Here is a 16847-nt window from a genome sequence, read left to right as displayed (position 1 = left end):
GATGACATAAGGGGGGATGACATACGGGATGACATAAGCATGAGCTTCGCTAAAAGTCGGGCTCTTGTGGTCCCCACAGGGGGGGCCCTCGGTTTTTTCCTCCCCCCCCCCTTCCTTGGTAATATCCTCATTGGGTTAGATTCCGAATCTAAAACCCCACAGGGCTCTAAGTTTTCCTTCCATCTGAGATCCAAGCTTGGGCCATATGAAAGTCTAGGCACCTAACGTACCATGAAATCTTTTCTTTAACTTAGTCATCATTACACATCTTTCAACTCCAAACTTCTTCTATCGATAACGAAATATGTAGGTATGAAATACTTCATCGGATGACCTGCTTTTCCATTTATAAGGTATAGTTGTATAACTCCGTGTATTGGTAGCAGTTGTTTTAAATATACTCCCTATATTATTCAATTGGCTTAATATTTTATCATTGATGAAATGGCAGGCATACGAAAACGCCTAACACAAGGACCTAGGTACTTAAATAGGTCAGGGGATTAATCAAACGACACAGTTCAAGCATGTAAAATACTACCGAGAACCCTGTTGGCCAAAGGAATGTACATAATATTTATAAAAATAATAATTAGTACTATGTGACTCGTGCGAAACTGGGTAGGTAATTAAGGTCCATGCTTTTGCAAGTTTGCTTAGGTAGCTTCAGGGGCTGTTGCTGAAGGTAGCATCTGGCAGTCCATCATCAATTTTGCTGTCTGTAACTAGAGGTACTCTGAAAACAAACTTGCGCACCGAGGAATACTTAAGCCAGTACTGCCATCTCATGTATTACACCCCTAATACGTAGCCCTCCGCCTGGCCGGTAGCCTGCCTAACCTCTTTACAAGCACCCTAAATTTTCCCTTTCCTCAAACTTCACCTTCTTTACGCCATTTTCTGCTTTCCAGGCTTAAAAACAACACAGAATTTCCAAACCAAGGTACCTCCCAGATAGAAGCAACATACAAGGCACCATGGACAACGAGAAGGTCTATTACAGTCCCTGCGACCCGCCTGCTCCGCCAGACTTCTGTTGCACTATAGATACTAGTTGTATCGTCCTTGCGGCCAATACAACAGTTCTATGCTGCCCAAAGGCAAGCAGTGGGAATTGTCAAGAAATCAATGTTATCGCTTGCAACTTGGATCAACAGGGCGCCTTTTCGAGTGTCCAGACCACAGTCAAAGAGGGAAAACTACCGACATGTGGCACAGGCTGCTGTCCTTGGGGTTATCATTGCGGACCCGATGACCTTTGTTACATGGACGAAGATCAGAGCAAGCCACCGCCAATCTTGCAAAGCACGACCAACTTGATAATTGATCATCCATCTACTGGCACTTCATCCTCATTGAAGCCCATTCCGACGACTTTCGATACGTCAGTCACTTCACAGAACCCTTCGTCATCTTCATCGCATGCCTCTCTAGTGACATTCGCGTCTTCTTCCGGGGACCCAAGCATCACCGTGAATGCCGATCCAGCTGATTCATCAAGCTCAACTCTGAGTACAGGCGAGATAGTAGGGATAAGCCTAGGGGCTTTCTTCAGCATCGTACTGGTAGCTCTAGTCGTATACTTCATGCATCGTACGCGAAAATCTACGGAGAATTCAAGCGACAATGAGCAAAGCCAGGATACAGTGACGCTAGATAGCAAAGATATGGCAAAGTTACATGATCCCCACCGAGAGCTTCACGGTACTCCAGTCTTCGAGCTATCTGGTTAGTTAAGGCACGGGTGACCATGATGATGATATAACTAGATGAATTTCCTAGTCGGACGACACAGAACTCTGATATTCAAGTAGGTGCTTAATATTCTGTTGTGATATTTATTATTATCAAAGCGTAACTGCGGGTTCTAATAGAATATAGGCACACAACCTACTATTGCATACACTAGGTGAAATTGGTTCGCGCTTGTGACGGGCTTGGTATCCATCCCAGCTCTTGAAAGATTCGCAGTACAGGTCTCATGAGAAAGAACCTCTGATGCCGTCTGCTAGGATACCAACCAGAACATACGGCAAGGGCAAACAGGATGAACCCCTGAAGCGCTATCAGTTAGATAGGGTAGCTAGCATAGTGATCATGCTGATTTTAAAGCTGTATGAGATCCAGTTTCGAACCCCAAGGTACCTACCTACTTGAGCTATAACATTATAGAATGTGGAAAATAATTTGTGACAATTGTCTGATATTCTATTCGTATTAGGCTAATAGCTACCAGGTAGTAACTCAATCAAATCCGATAAATTGGCCGACGGCCTCCACTCTAGTGTTCTATTGTCTGGTTTCTCAGTAAACTTAGTCTGATCGTATACTTGGCTATTTACCTCCGCCACGACCTATATAGCTCCTGCACTAGGTGAGCCAACCCTAATGAGAGCCCTTGATTTCATATTTTTTTCCAGTACGCTTTGTTCTTGATTGACCCCTATTGTGGAGTCCATGGTAACCTTTCTATAGAGGTGCCTGTATCATAAATTACAGCACATATTTATGAACTAAGTTACCTATATACCTGAGTGTACAACTATATGTTTGTTGGAGGGTAATAACAATAATATATCGTAATTTTAGAGAGAGATAGAATTTGAAGGCAAGTATTAGAAACGAGTATCTACCTCCTAACCTAGAGTCTTTTTAAAATCTTAACCTCGCGTTAAAAGTCAACTTTACCCAAGCTAAATTCCTAATTCCTAAGGATATAAGACCAATTTGGCTTAATGATTAGTACTATTTCCCTAGAAAGTCGAAAGCCCCTGAGTTCTTCGGATACCGAGGCGCTGAGCCAATCAGAATTCTTTCTCGGGTTCCTCGTGGCATTATGCGAGGTACCCGAGAATCCTTGCAGCTGTACAGCCTCAGAAACCCACAATGCCGGCCCTATCGAAGTCAAGTATGGTTCTCATATTGGTACTCAATATGTACGATATGTACGATATACCATGCTGAAAGCTCTGAAAAGACCCTGGATGGTACTTTACAAGGGCCCCTACCTCTTATGCCTTGAACCCGAGAGCTCATCGGGTTTCGTCATCCCAAGGCAAGACCTAGTGGGTACGCCGTTAGATTATATCTACCAGGTCTTTCTCTAGATTCCACGATCTATAAAACCCGCGAGCCTCCTGCAAAGGATTTTCTGTCAACCTATCCCTCCTCAGTGTACGGAAATCATGGCTTCCTACGTCTTGTTGTTGTCACTTCTTCACGTCGCCACCGCTTGTGACAAGGTTTACCATCTGTCTGCGCAGCAGTGGAATGGAAGTGTATCTTCAGAACTACAATCGGTTCAAGGTGGACTAGGCCCGTTCGACCACCAAAAGATTCTACCTTATCCGAATAGTACAAGTTTCGACTGGTGAGGATACTAAACGACAAAGCTTGCTGTAACATGTTATTTATTCATTTTAGGTGGTACTTTGATGCGGTATCGACTTCCTCGGACAACGAGTCTGTTGTTATTAATTTCCTGGAGGCTGGAGACTATGCCGTGACACCGCAAATAAGTGGTAGTCTGATCATCTCGATCGTAGGAACATTCAAAAATGGAACAAGCTACTCGTCTGGTGGACTCGCATCATATGGGGCGAACATCACTACGAATGATGAGAGTATTACGAGCCAATGGAAGGGACCTGGCATGAATATGGCTTTTGAGGGCTATCTAGACCCAAAGGATAACAAAGCATCTTACAATGTGACGCTTGATTACCCTGCTGCGGGCATTTCCGGCTCACTGTCGTTACGTGCCGTAAGCTCACTCCTCATTATTGCTGACCCCTGAATATTTCTCTGATCATATATCTTCTCAATAGAGAGCGCCCCCACGATACCCTTGCGATCCCAATATCCCCGTTGTAACGGAAGAGGTTTCCCCTGGCTTGGGTTGGGCCAATGCGGTTCCCGATGCCGATGCTACACTAGACCTGACTATAGGGGGAGAGCACGTACAGTTTACTGGAAATGGATACCATGACAAAAACTGGGCTGATCGCCCGTTTACGGAACTACTGGACTTCTGGTACTGGGGACGCGCTCGCGTAGGTCCTTATTCTCTGGTCTGGTTTGATCTGAAAACGCCAGATGGGGGACATCACCGGTCGGGATATATCTCCAAGGACGGTGAAGATATTTCCATCAGCTGCACAAATACTTCGGCAACAGTCATCCCATGGGGCACTAACAGCGAATACCCCCCAAAGCCAACTACCGGCCCACCAGAAGGTATTACCGTCTCATTCGATATGGGCGAGAAGGGTACTTTCGCTGCCAACATCACCACTCAGTTACTACTAGCAGATTTCCACACTTACCAAAGATATATAGGTCCAGCAATTGGTGGCTTTAATAATAGAGATATATTTACCGGGAAAGCTCTATATGAAGTAATGCATCTGGCCTAATCAGACGTTGGGTTGGTGTTGAATTATTCGTATTAGTCTAGTCAAAGTAACCCAAGAATGACAGTCCACCAACACCGTCCAAGACAACCCAAGTGCCCCCCCAAAGCCAATAGTAGTCAATGAATGAATTTATATAGATATAAATATAATTCAAAGAAGTTGCACCCGTTATTTCTCAGTCGTATCTAAATCTCTGGGTCTTTGCTTCATTCCGGCAAATTCCCCAGCTAGCAATTTCATTCCATTTCCTTTGGGTTCCTGTCCCCGAAGAAGAATACCAATCTCGCTAGGATGGTACCAATTCATCCAAATCATTGCTATTAGAATAAATGCGGCATCGAAGACATATAAATATACCTCCGATCTGGATAAACTTCCCGAGGTGCCTTGGAGGTACTCTATAACTCGAAACAGACTCCGCACCCAGATCATAATACCTGTCACGTATAGTGTAACTAGGCAATGCTTCCAGCGAACCTCAGGGGAACTTGCTTGAATGGTAGGTGCTTCACTCATTCGGCGATGGAAAAGGCCTGCAAGGACGACGAAGGCCCCAAAGAAACCAAGCTGCACAAATAAACCAATGATGATTAAATATTTGCCAATGTTGCTGATAGTACCGCCTATCACCATCAAACCGCCACCTATAATAATCTGGTTAACGAGTTATTTTTACCGAAAGATTGTGATGAAAGCCTCATACCAGATGATTGGAAGAATAGTGATATGACGTCTCCGCCGACGAAAACCTTGGTAAGCCACCGTCGTCGAATGGGGATGTATGACTCTCCATCCGTCAACTCAACGATACGGCCAAGAATCATATAGATCGATGCAGCCATGAGTGTCGGTCCAATAAGAATGAGGCAGCTTTGTATGATATAAGGACCGAGGCTCCAGCATCCGGGATCCTGTTGGGCGTTTATAATTCGGCTAATGTAACCAATGCATTCACCTGCGACTAGGAGGTTAACACGGAAATAGACTGGGGTAGGGTGATTGGAACTACATACATGTGCAGCCAATAACGAGTGCAAGAAGATACCAAGTTCTCGTTATGTATATTTGGGCGACGTGGGTGACAAGAGTGATGCCAAAGAGTACACTGAAAATAGCTGCCGCCGTTGCTGAAGGCTTATACCGATAAAACGCCCATTCCGCGTCCTGCCAATTAGGACTGCCGCAAGTAACCATCGAGGGCGATGTGACGTTTTGGTCAGAGATATTGATCCGAGTGTATAAGAATATTAGATAGCAGGAAGCTTAGTATAGAGCGGCGGAATACAATTAAAAGTGCAACAAACGATCGAAATTATTTCATAAGTGAAAGCTAGATTGAAGTTTATTGCTAGATATATGGAATGTGTATTTGCAAGAGTTTGTTTATATATTCCTTCCGTTGCACTATTCATACTCCTTTCGTATTATCTCGGATTTCTCTTCGTAGAAGTCTCGGTCAACTCAGCCCACTTAGAAGTTGGAGAGTGCACAAGTTTCTAGTTTCTAAAAAACAAAGTTAGTTAGATACCTGTCTACCTGTCATGCTAGGCTTCTAGACTTATCTGTTCTGGATCTTAAATATACACTTGTGAATTGGTTTAGGAGATTAGGAGATAGATCTGAATAGGGATCTGTGAGATGTACCTTAGTACATCTCAACACGTGACTGCTCGTCACGTGTCATTCAGACATTCGGATTCATCCTGAGTGTTTGTAAAAAAAAAAATAATAATGTTTCATATTATTAGTTTAGGTAGTTTAATACATCAAGTGTTTAACAGGATCTGCCTAATTGCGAGATGAGCTGGGGTACAGCTCGGACTCCTCGTATGCTATAAATACCTTATCCAATAAGAAGCGCTTTTCCGAGTCGCATTCGGCATAATTCGTATAATTCGTATTTCGATTAAAACGTACGAAGTACGACGAGTTACATTTTCTTATCATCTATTTTTCATTATCCTCGCCCGCGTAACTGCGCTAACTGTCGTACTCGGTACTCTATACTCTACTAATATGGCTACAAGACGAAGTCATCCGAAGTCTCGGACCGGTTGTATCATCTGCAAGCAAAGGAAAATCAAGGTAGTATATCCACCTAGCCACGTACGCGTAGTCCCCGGTCATATTAATATTCTCCCTAGTGCGACGAGTCGCGTCCAACCTGTGCTAATTGCCTACGATACGGCGCCAGCTGCAGCTTTACGCCTCCTAAAGCTGCTCCTCTTCCTGTGCTGACTTCTGCTCGCCTGCCCACCGGAGCCTTATCCTCTCAATCACTAGATGATACAGGCTCTCTAGGCACGGACTCGCAAACAACTTTTATTAATCTTGGCATCTTGGCCAACCCCAGCTCCATAATATCAACCCCGTCGGGACTGGACGAATGTCGAGAATTTGAACTATTGCACCACTATTGTACCTTTACAGCCGATTCATTATCTCAACGTCTAGATAAACGTCACATCTGGAAAGTCGTCCTGCCACAAGTCGGTTACGAACATGACTTTGTCAGGCATGGCGTTCTCGCCCTCTCAGCCATACATAAAGCGTATTTGAACCCGAGCCAACGCCAGGTCTATTTAGTTCTTGCAGCCCACTATCAATCCCAAGGCTTAAGTGGTTTCAGAGCCATATTGCCCCGCATTACATACAACAATTGGAGAGCTGTCTTCTGCTTTGCTACCATCGTGATAGTTTATGCTTACACACTGCCATTAAGGGCAGATGATCTGAGGCTTGAGAATCCTGTTCACAACTTATTGGAGCTGTTTACCGTTGTTCGGGGGCTGCGCGTTACTCTCGAACCCTTCACTCATCTGATAGCAAAAACCGAATTTGCACCAGTAGTTCATGGCATATGGATTCCTGAAGCAGAAGAGAAAAGGTACCTAACCTACACATTCGTTTCTTGGCCACCATAGCCTTGGTTAATCTTGCGATAGCGTCCCATCTCTTGAGCATACCCTGCTTCCTCCAGAGACATTTCTTGTCCTATCTTCTCTACGATCACTGCTTCAAGGGAAATTGCCTCTTTCCAAGACACAACACTATGACCGTGCTATCGATGGGCTGGAAACATGTACTAAAATTGTAGCATATGCCGGCTCGTATATTGAGCCTGGCATGGTAATATGGTGGTCATGCATACTCGACGAAACAATTATCAAAGACGTGGAATCATCTGCCCCGCACGCTTTAGTCCTCTTGGCACATTTCCTGGTGCTCATGAACGTCACAGAGCGGGTTAACTGGTCCGTGAAAGGATGGGCGAAACCGGTACTTGAAGATATTGAAAGACGTTTACATGACCGGCCCGGATTTATAGCTCGTCTTCATTGGCCAAAGGCTCATATAAATCCATAGCCCTTTGGATTTGGATGAGAGATTCAATAATACTTTCCGGTTGTATTGGTTGGATAGAAATCTAACTGTTTAGTCGCATCTATCAAAGCTGAGGATTACGATTCATACGAAGATGTTTTTTCTACAGCCCTTCATTAACGTTTCCGGGTTTATGACTCGGGTGCCTCGAGCTTACTTTTTAGAGCGTCCTGTTCAGCTTTAAACTTCCGCTCAATCTTGCGAAGTATTTTAGCAGGGTTCCCAGCCACGCAGTGATAAGCGGGAACGTCCTATATGCAGATAAGTATTCACGGTTAGACCGTCTGTAAGTTATGTATTAGTAGCGGCAGGCTTAAGCTTTGCTTACCTTGGTCACAACACTTCCCGCACCAATCGTACACCCATCACCAATCGTCACGCCGGGGAGTATTATCACATTCCCGGCTATCCAGCAGTCGTTACCGATGGTAATCGGCTTGCCGAGTTCTGGTCCGTTGGTGCCGTTGCGCAGGTCCGGATCCAGGGGGTGCGTCCCGCTAAAAAAGGATACATTCGGCCCAACAAGAGTTCGTGACCCAATCGACACCGTGCAGGTATCAATTATAGTACAGTTGACATTTATGAATACATTGCTTCCGACTTTAACGTTGGTACCATAGTCCATTCTAATCGGTCGTTCAATCCAGGGATATTCGTGAAGGATCGCATCCTCTTCTTCGTCTGTTGCTGCGGGAGGAGGAAGAGGGCGATCATCCTTGGTTATTCTGCCCGAAAGGTCAGCGTGTTTTACTGTAACAGGTACATATTAAATGAGGGCTTCGAAACCCGCTTACTCTTTCCAGTATCCCGCGATCTCGCGGCGGCTCAACTCTCCAGCGCTGTTGAGTCGGCTAAGGATACGTGTGCATCGTTGTCGCTCGGCTATCAGTTGCGGAGTGAAGGCATAGTAAAGCTCCCCGCGTTCCATGCGAGCGAGGTTCTCGCCTTCGTCGACCTTTGGCACCATAGTAGAGAAAATCTAGAAGTTGTTGAGCGAAAGAATGGGAGGAAGTAGTAAACGAAGGGTGATATCAGATTTAAACTATCTACGTACACGAAAACGGGTTGTGAAATGTATCAAAGCTCTCTTGTGTATTGGTTTGGGTTTGAATACGGGCCGCTATATGAGTGGCTACATACTCTATGTGGTATATATGGATAAATACCTACCTATGTAATGCATATTTACATAATGTACCAAGGCCATTGATAATACGGCTAGTCTACCGCGCCAAATCAACTTCCAAAACTATTTAGAGGTAGCTAAGAATTCGGATTCACGTTTTGAACTTGTTACTATTTGGATTTGAACATTGCGAAATCAACTTATTTTGAGTTCAGCCTGATAAGTTTTTAATATTTAAGTGTAGTATAGTAGCTGCTAAGAGCTTAGTGAAAGAAGAACAAAAGCAACATTATAGTCTTGCTGGTGATTATATACTAGGTGTAAAATATATCAACTCATTGACTAGAAGTTGGGATTACTATAAGGGTTTCATTGATGTACCTTATGTTCGTGGTTGGCATATATTGAATATATTTGTATAACGTAATTCTATCCTTATTTATAAGTCACTCAACCTCCCCTAATCACTTTATATAGTCTATCTACCTCTCTCTGGACTGTCTGAACTATGTTATCCGTAAGCGTCCCATAGTTATGACGAGAAGTGTGTAGTGTTTGAACAAGTACACTTTATAGAAAGTCTATGACTAACGCCTTTTTTCTAAATAGTAATATTACAGACCTCATGGTAACTATTCAATATATAAGCAGCCCTTGTATTTTCTCATTCATACACGTAATCGACTATGGGAACCCAGACTCAGGTATTCGATAGGCATTTTATACACTAAGATGGTTGCTTTAAGATGTTATGCTGTATTTATGAGTATATAAGAATCCAACATAAATTTCAATACCAAGCCTCTTAAGATCAAATAATTGATCTGGACGGCGCCGCATATTCTTTTGCTTTATATACGACTTCATTTATAAATCGAAAATGGCATATTTAGAACTTTACGTTGCCATCTGCAAAGTCCGTTGTGCGGGTGATGCTCGACATTGGCTTCTGATAGTAGCATACCCAGGGGAAGAACACGGTACCTGGTACCATGTAACGGGTGGGCCAACACACGATAAAGATTATAAGCTTGAGATCCAGACCAAGCGGGTCGATAATCATAAAATCGAGTCATACTATAAAGTTGGCAACCTCCAAGAGGTAGACGTTAAGAAACTCAAAGCATCAGCTCAGAGCATAACACCAAAGTTCTGTCAAAGGTGGATAGTTGACGTTCTTAAGGACCTCGAAAGAAAATCTCTTGTGTCGAGTGGCACGAGTGATGCGTGGTATCAGAAAATGGAAGTTGACCCTTATTCACATGATGGTGCTTCCTCTTAAGTTACCTCTGGAATCTCATCCCGAATACATTCTTAATACCCCAGTCATCCTACGTGAGAATTTCGCAGACTTGGTCTAGGATGTCACCTTGCATATATTTTATTAATATTCGTACGCGGCCTAATTATTCATTTTGATATGCATGTATACTCTAGGAACGGGAATATCGACATGTACCGTTGCTTGACATCATTAGGTTTAGTAGCGGTTAGGACTGGCTATTACTACCTAACCTAAGAGGTACTTGAAGTAGTCGATTTAAGTATGTCATGTACTATTCTAGGTACGACTAGTTAATTCTAGGTGCTAAAGATCTAGGTATATTGATCCAGGTTGTAAATTCGAGCTGCGGTATACTGGAGAATGCCTTATATAGACGTTCAGCTGACTAAGTAATACAAATACCAAGGGCTAGATCTATGATAAGGTGATTATTAATAGATGATGAAATTAGAGTTCGGCTATTGAAAAAAAAGGAAATTAACAAAACTAAGGCGGAAGCAGTATTTCAGTTTAGCAATTACAGCTGGAAACTTAACGCACCTTGCCACCTTCCAGCTACCTCGTCACAACTCTAGTACGAACAAACTAGGTAACTAACCTAATTTGTGGTAATCAGATGGGGTATACCTTAGGTAGGTATTCAATACATTGGAAACACAAACAATTTCTTTCACACGTGGAAACTCTTTATAGCCGTGTCTCACAATCAGTCGATTTTTAGAAATCCTAACGTAAAACAATAGATCAAGATTTAGTTTTACTATCAGTTTATTATAAATACAAAGGCATAAAACCTTTAAGGCCCACGCTTCGGCATACACCAATTGGCATACACTAGCCTGATATTTATAAGGAGATAAATACATGCCGACTCGAAAGTCGAGAGACCATGAGTTCAGAAACTACACCTGGTACTGACCGTTCGGCACCTTTTATTGTCGAGCCTACGTCAAACCATACCCACAGCTTCATCCTTCTCCATGGACTTGGGTCAAATGGACGTAAATTTGGGGAAGAACTACTTGAGACTGGCGTCACCTCTGGTGGCAAAAAGCTGACAGAAGTATTCCCTGGTGCACGGTTTATATTTCCTACAGCTAAGCGCCGTAGATCAAGCATGATAAGGAACGCAAAGTTGACACAATGGTTCGACATCGCTTCTCTGGATGACCTCTTCTTCCGACCGAATACCCAAACCAAGGGGCTTGTGGAGTCCCATGGTGAAATATCTCATCTGGTCAAAGACGAATGTCAAAAGGTTCCCCACCAAAACGTCATCTTGGGTGGTCTCAGTCATGGCTGTGCAATGGCACTATTCTGCCTTTTTACATCTTGGTTTCCTCTCGGGGGGTTCGTGGGGATGAGCGGATGGTTACCATTTCAACCCGACATCGATAGCCTCATAGGAAGCGAAGGCGACACATTCGTGTTTGACAACGACGCTGACCCTATCGATGAAGATCCATTTTCCTCGGACGAGGTGTATACCCAAGCAGAAGAGAATCCAATTGTCCCAGTGATCGAGTTTTACGATGATGTACTGGATTCCAGTGGCATTCCCGATATTAACAGCAGAGGGACGTCACTTTCTACGCCAGTATTTCTCGGACATGGTGCGGAAGATGAAAAGATCAAGTTGTCTAATGGGGAGGCGGCCCAAAGAATCCTCAAATCGGTAGGCTTTGACGTTTCATGGAAAGTTTACCAGGGGCAAGGGCATTGGTATAAAATTCCAGATGAGATAGATGACATAGTCAATTTTCTCCAGGGAAAATGCGGCATGTGACTCCGCTCTATTAGATGCAAAATTACACAGGTAATCAGGTAGTTCCATCTAACGCAATCACGAGACCCTGCGTTTGCTAAGCATACAATCAATTACGAGACTCCGCGCCTGACGGAGGACCTGAGGTGAGTGCTAAAAGCTGAATGAGACTGGTGGTGAAATTATTGCAGGGTCGCTATCCATGCTAAAGTAAAGAGAATCGTGGTAAAGGCCTAAAATTCAAAGTAGAAAAGTGTGTTAATTAGCGTAGAGGGCGATGGGTTATGAGTACGAGCAAATCGTTATTATAAGGTAAAATATCTCAAAGAATAGACTAACTCTTATGTGACAAGGACAATATCATTTCCTAATATGTATCTAAGTGACATATATATTTTTGGGCTTGGATAAAGTACTCTTTCTTCTAGCTACTACTGATTAGCGTAAGACATAAGACAAATAACAAGTAAGGGATACGTATATTATCCCACAAGCGCCTACTCTCCATCCGCTCCTAGTTTGGCAATGTGTCTTTCAGACCGAAAATTTACCTATTTAGAAGGACTCTACTTGCTTGTTGTAAGCCATAGATTTTGCTTTGCTATTATACTGTGGCAAACTCGATGGCTATATCCTCAGATTCAGAGCCCGTATATGGGCTAAGGCTAATGCCTCTGCTTCTGGATGAGCTAGCAAGAACTCAACCTAATAGGGTGTATGCTGCTATTCCTAAGTCGTCGGACGTGACGCAAGGGTTCCGCGATGTTACTATTGCGGATATTGCACGATGTGTCAATTATACGGCCCGGTGGATTGAAACGCAGCTAGGAAAGAGCATAAGTTTCGAAACTATCAGTTATATTGGTATATCGGACGTACGGGGTCCCATCGTCTTTCTGGCAGCAGTGAAATGCGGATACAAAGTTCAGTTCTCCCTAAAGACTAAACGCGCTTACGCTAATATCTTTCACATATTCTACTTCTCTCGCCTCGTAACCCGCCGTCTACCAACGTGTTCCCGATAGACCAGACAGAGAGCGTTAAACTGTTATACCCAGTTGAAACCGCCCCTCTTATCAAATCAGTCCGTGGTTTACGTCCGGACATACGTGCTGAAGCGATGCCCTCGTTTGACGAAATGATCAACAGTGTCCCGGAACATTACCCATATGAAAAGTTATTCATTGAAGCCATGAATGAACCAGTAGCTGTGCTTCATTCATCAGGATCGGTACCACTTCTACATAAACTGAAGTATATAAGAATTGATATTGGGCTGCCGCGTTTTGGTCTTGAACATCATACGAAGAAATCGCCAACGAGGTCGACACTATTATATACAACGCATGGGGGCTTGATTTCGGCCTCTCAATTCGCTCGTATCATCCGTTCTTAAGGGCTACTGTAAGTACAATTGAGCTTGCGGCCGTTAGCAAGCGCAATATCCGCATCGTATTCGTCAGTTCTGTTTCCTCAGTCAGTAGAATGGCCACGACTACCACGGCACCTGAAGCTCCTATTTCAGATCCCTTGGCTTCCTTGGACATGGGCTATGGACAGTCCAAACATGCAGCTGAGCGCCTACTCACAGCCGCAATTAAAGTGTCCGGCATTCCGGTATCCATCATACGGGTCTGCCAGCTTGGTGGACCTTCTCCTGGGAAGCCTGGTAAGTGGACTGACCAAGCTTGGCTCTCTGCTCTGATACGCACGGTGAGGACTACGAAATGCATTCCCGAGAACGTCACAGCAATTAACTGGGTTCCTGTCGACGTTGCTGCTGAGATGATACGGGACCTCATTACCCGCCCAGTTCAACAGGAGGCGCAATTTTACCATATCTGTCATCCTAGACCACAACGCTGGGAGCTACTCGTCGACATCCTACGTGAGTTTCTCGGCGTCGCGGATACAGTGCCCCTAAAGGAATGGACTAAGAAGCTTAGGGACATTGAGGACCCAAGCGTCGAAGATATTGCTAGAGTGCCTGCGCTGACTATGCTAGACTTTCTCGAGGAACTGGGTGATGGGACAGAATCTGCAACATATGCAACAGACCAGGCTATAAGGTACTCGAAAACTAGCATACCCGCCCTGAACGGGGAAATGCTACGAAACTGGGTTAGTAGTTGGAACCTATGAGAAGTTTCCATTGTGTAGCTAGGCGCAATAGCTACAAGGTCTTTAGGGGGGAAGTTAGAACTGACCATTAACATCGGAAAATCCAAGAGTCAAAAAATGAGCAGTTCGACATTTCTTTTTTAACTGGTCATTTAATATTGTCAAAAGGCGGTGGCTTAACGAGCAATTACTCGCTGCTTGCATCCGATAAAGCTGCATTAACAACCGCCCCTTTTTGCGAATCTCTTCCATTGTATCTATTTCAAACGTAGGAATAAGACTGGGAAAAAAAAGGTACTAGTTATAAACATTCTGCTACGAGAAGTTCGGCGGATGTAAAAGTCTTATACCTGAATTTTCGAGTATGAAACGAGGCGCACTTAAATATTGTGATTACTACCTACATAGGAGGTCCATAAGATCCTCAAGAATAAGTATTCCAATTATTTTCGTCCAACAACAACAAGAGTGGCGGTACAAAAGGAAATTAATTATAATCATCTTGGGAAGGTTATCAGCATTAGTGAATCGATAGAGCCTCAGCTCGCCGCCCAGCGCCAATGGAGCAAAAATGACAAACGTCACTACACATAAGCAAGAAACCAGTAATATTAAAGTCAGGACGGGGTACATTTGCTGACGGCATATATCGCTATGAGATCTGCGACCGGTCCTCTTCCGAAAGCGAGCCGGTGGGCGATCTCAAGTCGTTATGTTGAAGCCTGGTAGGATTCGCGATCTTCCGCATCTTGTGGCGTTACACATCGTAGCCAATGGCTTCAATATAGTGGTAACACATGGCGGTGGCGGAGCCCTTCCTATGGTATAAGTTCTATTAAGTATTATAAAGAAAATGAGGACCTTCCCAGAACTTGATTATGTTGGAAATTGAATGTTCGTTTTTTTTCCTGCCTCTGTACATACCTGAAAGTTATTGAAACCCGATTACTTTAATTACATGCCTCTTATTTAAATCCAAATTGTCCTGGATTGAGGCCGCTAATATGTCGTCTGGTGTATCATTAGATGACATCTCCTTTTATCCCTACGACCCATCGGAGGCCGTGGCTGGAGTATGCCTCGCCCTATTCGGGATAACTCTTGTTTGGTCTTCTGTTTTGACTATTCGAAAAAGAGCTTGGGCGTGGACAGTACAGCTGCTAGCGATACTCAGTAAGCTCTTTGGTGGCCTTTGATATAGCGCCGTAAATATTCTAATGCGTCAACAATAGTGGAAGTAGTTGGATATGCAGTTCGAATTGCGTCTGCTGGCAATCCTACTAACCTGAACTTATACGCGATACAATTCTGCGTAATCATTCTCGCCCCTGTTCTCATGGCCGGAGTCATATATGTCGTCTTTGGCCGTATCGTTTTTCATGTTGTCCCCGCCCAAGAAAGGACGACAAGACTCTTCTGGATTCCGCGTATGTACTTATTCAAACTCCCATCCGACCCTCCATACTAACTATTGTAGCTCGGTGGATCACGCCCATTTTCGTCACCTTCGACGTGATCTCTCTCCTTGTTCAGCTCGTTGGCGCCGTTTCCGTCTCGAGTACTGAAGTGACAGACGAGGACGCCGAGGACAAAATAAATATGGGAAAGAATGTCGCACTTATAGGCCTCGCTATACAAATCGCAGCGTTTGGGCTTTTCACAGTAATTGCCGCTCGCTTTCATTTTACTTCGCAACGATTCGAGGCGAGTCTTTTGTCGAAGCTTGAGACAACTGACGGAGGAAAGTCGGTCTTGGTCAAAGGGTTGTCACGAAAGATAAACCGAAACTGGAGACACCTCCTATATGCAGTCAACGCATCTTGTATTTTGATTCTAGTAAGACCCTAAGAAATACTTGTTAATGTAAGCCTTCTGACATTGCTTCCCAGATCCGGTCTGTATTCCGTGTAGTCGAATTCGCCGAAGGCTCAAACAGCTCCATATCGCAGCATGAGTATTTGTGAGTGACCGAAGCCTACGTATGATATCTCCTTGTAGGCTAACACCGTGTAGCATGTACGTCTTGGACACATTGCCCGTGTTCCTAGTTGTATGTAGCTTCTGCTTCCTCTTCCCTGGGTCATATCTCCCGTTCATGGGCTTTAGAATCCCTAAACAACCAGTCGACATTGGGGAAGCGTCGAGCGATGAGGGCTCGGCTATCGAGTTACAAGGAACATAGACATAATAGACGGGTTATGGTAGCTTGTCTTCCAGTTAACTTATCTTTTCTTTTGCTTCTTCTATATCCAACCCTGCTAGGGTCAAGTCATGCAATATTGCCAAGGCATATGATTGCAATTCAATACAAAACCCAGTTATTGGTTAAATAAAAGGGTTACTGTCCAGGCGCTCATCATAGAAAGGAGGTGCACATATTCACCAAACTAGGTAGCTGAATATGTGGATATTTCTGATACGGATTTGATGGCAGCTAGCCATTAAACTGTCGTCATCAACACGAGCACCTAGAATACAAGAAACAAGGGCAGTATCATGCCTGTCATATTTGCCCATACCAACACTACTGTAGTCTGAGGCACAGTCAGCCAATGATCAATTGAAGTTTTTTGGGGACATCTTATTCGTTACGTGTGTGACAAAGATACAATGTGCCTTTGTTTGAAACCAGACGAGACGCTGTCACCCGCGTTTATTTTCCGAAGTACGACATGTACGACACAGACAAGCAAGGAGAAATTGTGATCACAGACCACTCGATCTCCCGAAACTAGCCTGTTCGCCTTATCT

At 44.0% G+C, this 16847-nt stretch overlaps 9 protein-coding genes across 9 annotated transcripts; 7 read left to right on the top strand and 2 right to left on the bottom strand.

Annotated features, from left to right (window-relative positions):
• The first annotated feature begins 736 nt into the window (after positions 1-736).
• On the top strand, positions 737-1901 carry F4817DRAFT_68905 (uncharacterized protein). The gene is made up of 2 exons (XM_049307768.1): positions 737-1810; positions 1882-1901. Exon 1 carries the CDS (start codon positions 978-980, stop codon positions 1731-1733), a length of 756 nt encoding a protein of 251 aa, XP_049160303.1. The 5' UTR covers positions 737-977; the 3' UTR covers positions 1734-1810; positions 1882-1901.
• Positions 1902-2888: 987 nt separating this feature from the next.
• F4817DRAFT_364401 (uncharacterized protein) lies at positions 2889-4415 on the top strand (the record flags this gene model as incomplete). The annotated part of the gene is made up of 3 exons (XM_049306748.1): positions 2889-3370; positions 3424-3763; positions 3828-4415. The coding sequence occupies exons 1-3, from the start codon at positions 3186-3188 to the stop codon at positions 4413-4415; spliced, it is 1113 nt and encodes a 370-aa protein (XP_049160302.1). The 5' UTR covers positions 2889-3185.
• Positions 4416-4580: 165 nt separating this feature from the next.
• F4817DRAFT_364399 (RTA1-domain-containing protein) lies at positions 4581-5609 on the bottom strand (the record flags this gene model as incomplete). The annotated part of the gene is made up of 3 exons (XM_049306747.1): positions 4581-5059; positions 5119-5370; positions 5429-5609. The coding sequence occupies 3 exons, from the start codon at positions 5607-5609 to the stop codon at positions 4584-4586; spliced, it is 909 nt and encodes a 302-aa protein (XP_049160301.1).
• A 719-nt stretch (positions 5610-6328) lies between these two features.
• On the top strand, positions 6329-7947 carry F4817DRAFT_68877 (uncharacterized protein). The gene is made up of 3 exons (XM_049307767.1): positions 6329-6500; positions 6560-7302; positions 7361-7947. Exons 1-3 carry the CDS (start codon positions 6432-6434, stop codon positions 7779-7781), a joined length of 1233 nt encoding a protein of 410 aa, XP_049160300.1. The 5' UTR covers positions 6329-6431; the 3' UTR covers positions 7782-7947.
• Positions 7931-8766, bottom strand: F4817DRAFT_358038 (trimeric LpxA-like protein; the record flags this gene model as incomplete). The annotated part of the gene is made up of 3 exons (XM_049305980.1): positions 7931-7996; positions 8128-8524; positions 8594-8766. 3 exons carry the CDS (start codon positions 8764-8766, stop codon positions 7931-7933), a joined length of 636 nt encoding a protein of 211 aa, XP_049160299.1.
• Positions 8767-9805: 1039 nt separating this feature from the next.
• On the top strand, positions 9806-10207 carry F4817DRAFT_314852 (uncharacterized protein; the record flags this gene model as incomplete). Its single annotated transcript, XM_049300461.1, has 1 exon — positions 9806-10207. One exon carries the CDS (start codon positions 9806-9808, stop codon positions 10205-10207), a length of 402 nt encoding a protein of 133 aa, XP_049160298.1.
• Positions 10208-11099: 892 nt separating this feature from the next.
• Positions 11100-11996, top strand: F4817DRAFT_314851 (alpha/beta-hydrolase; the record flags this gene model as incomplete). The annotated part of the gene is made up of 1 exon (XM_049300460.1): positions 11100-11996. One exon carries the CDS (start codon positions 11100-11102, stop codon positions 11994-11996), a length of 897 nt encoding a protein of 298 aa, XP_049160297.1.
• A 1464-nt stretch (positions 11997-13460) lies between these two features.
• On the top strand, positions 13461-14117 carry F4817DRAFT_314850 (uncharacterized protein; the record flags this gene model as incomplete). The annotated part of the gene is made up of 1 exon (XM_049300459.1): positions 13461-14117. The coding sequence occupies one exon, from the start codon at positions 13461-13463 to the stop codon at positions 14115-14117; it is 657 nt and encodes a 218-aa protein (XP_049160296.1).
• Positions 14118-14915: 798 nt separating this feature from the next.
• Positions 14916-16576, top strand: F4817DRAFT_68784 (RTA1 like protein). Its single transcript, XM_049307766.1, has 5 exons — positions 14916-15269; positions 15329-15523; positions 15574-15932; positions 15986-16056; positions 16110-16576. Exons 1-5 carry the CDS (start codon positions 15101-15103, stop codon positions 16276-16278), a joined length of 963 nt encoding a protein of 320 aa, XP_049160295.1. The 5' UTR covers positions 14916-15100; the 3' UTR covers positions 16279-16576.
• The last annotated feature ends 271 nt before the right edge of the window (positions 16577-16847 follow it).

The sequence above is a fragment of the Daldinia loculata genome (assembly GCF_022478755.1).
Source record: "Daldinia loculata strain CBS 113971 unplaced genomic scaffold F4817scaffold_17, whole genome shotgun sequence".
Taxonomy (NCBI): domain Eukaryota; kingdom Fungi; phylum Ascomycota; class Sordariomycetes; order Xylariales; family Hypoxylaceae; genus Daldinia; species Daldinia loculata.
Note: the sequence above shows the minus strand (reverse complement) of the source record. Positions and strands in the feature narration are given on the sequence as shown.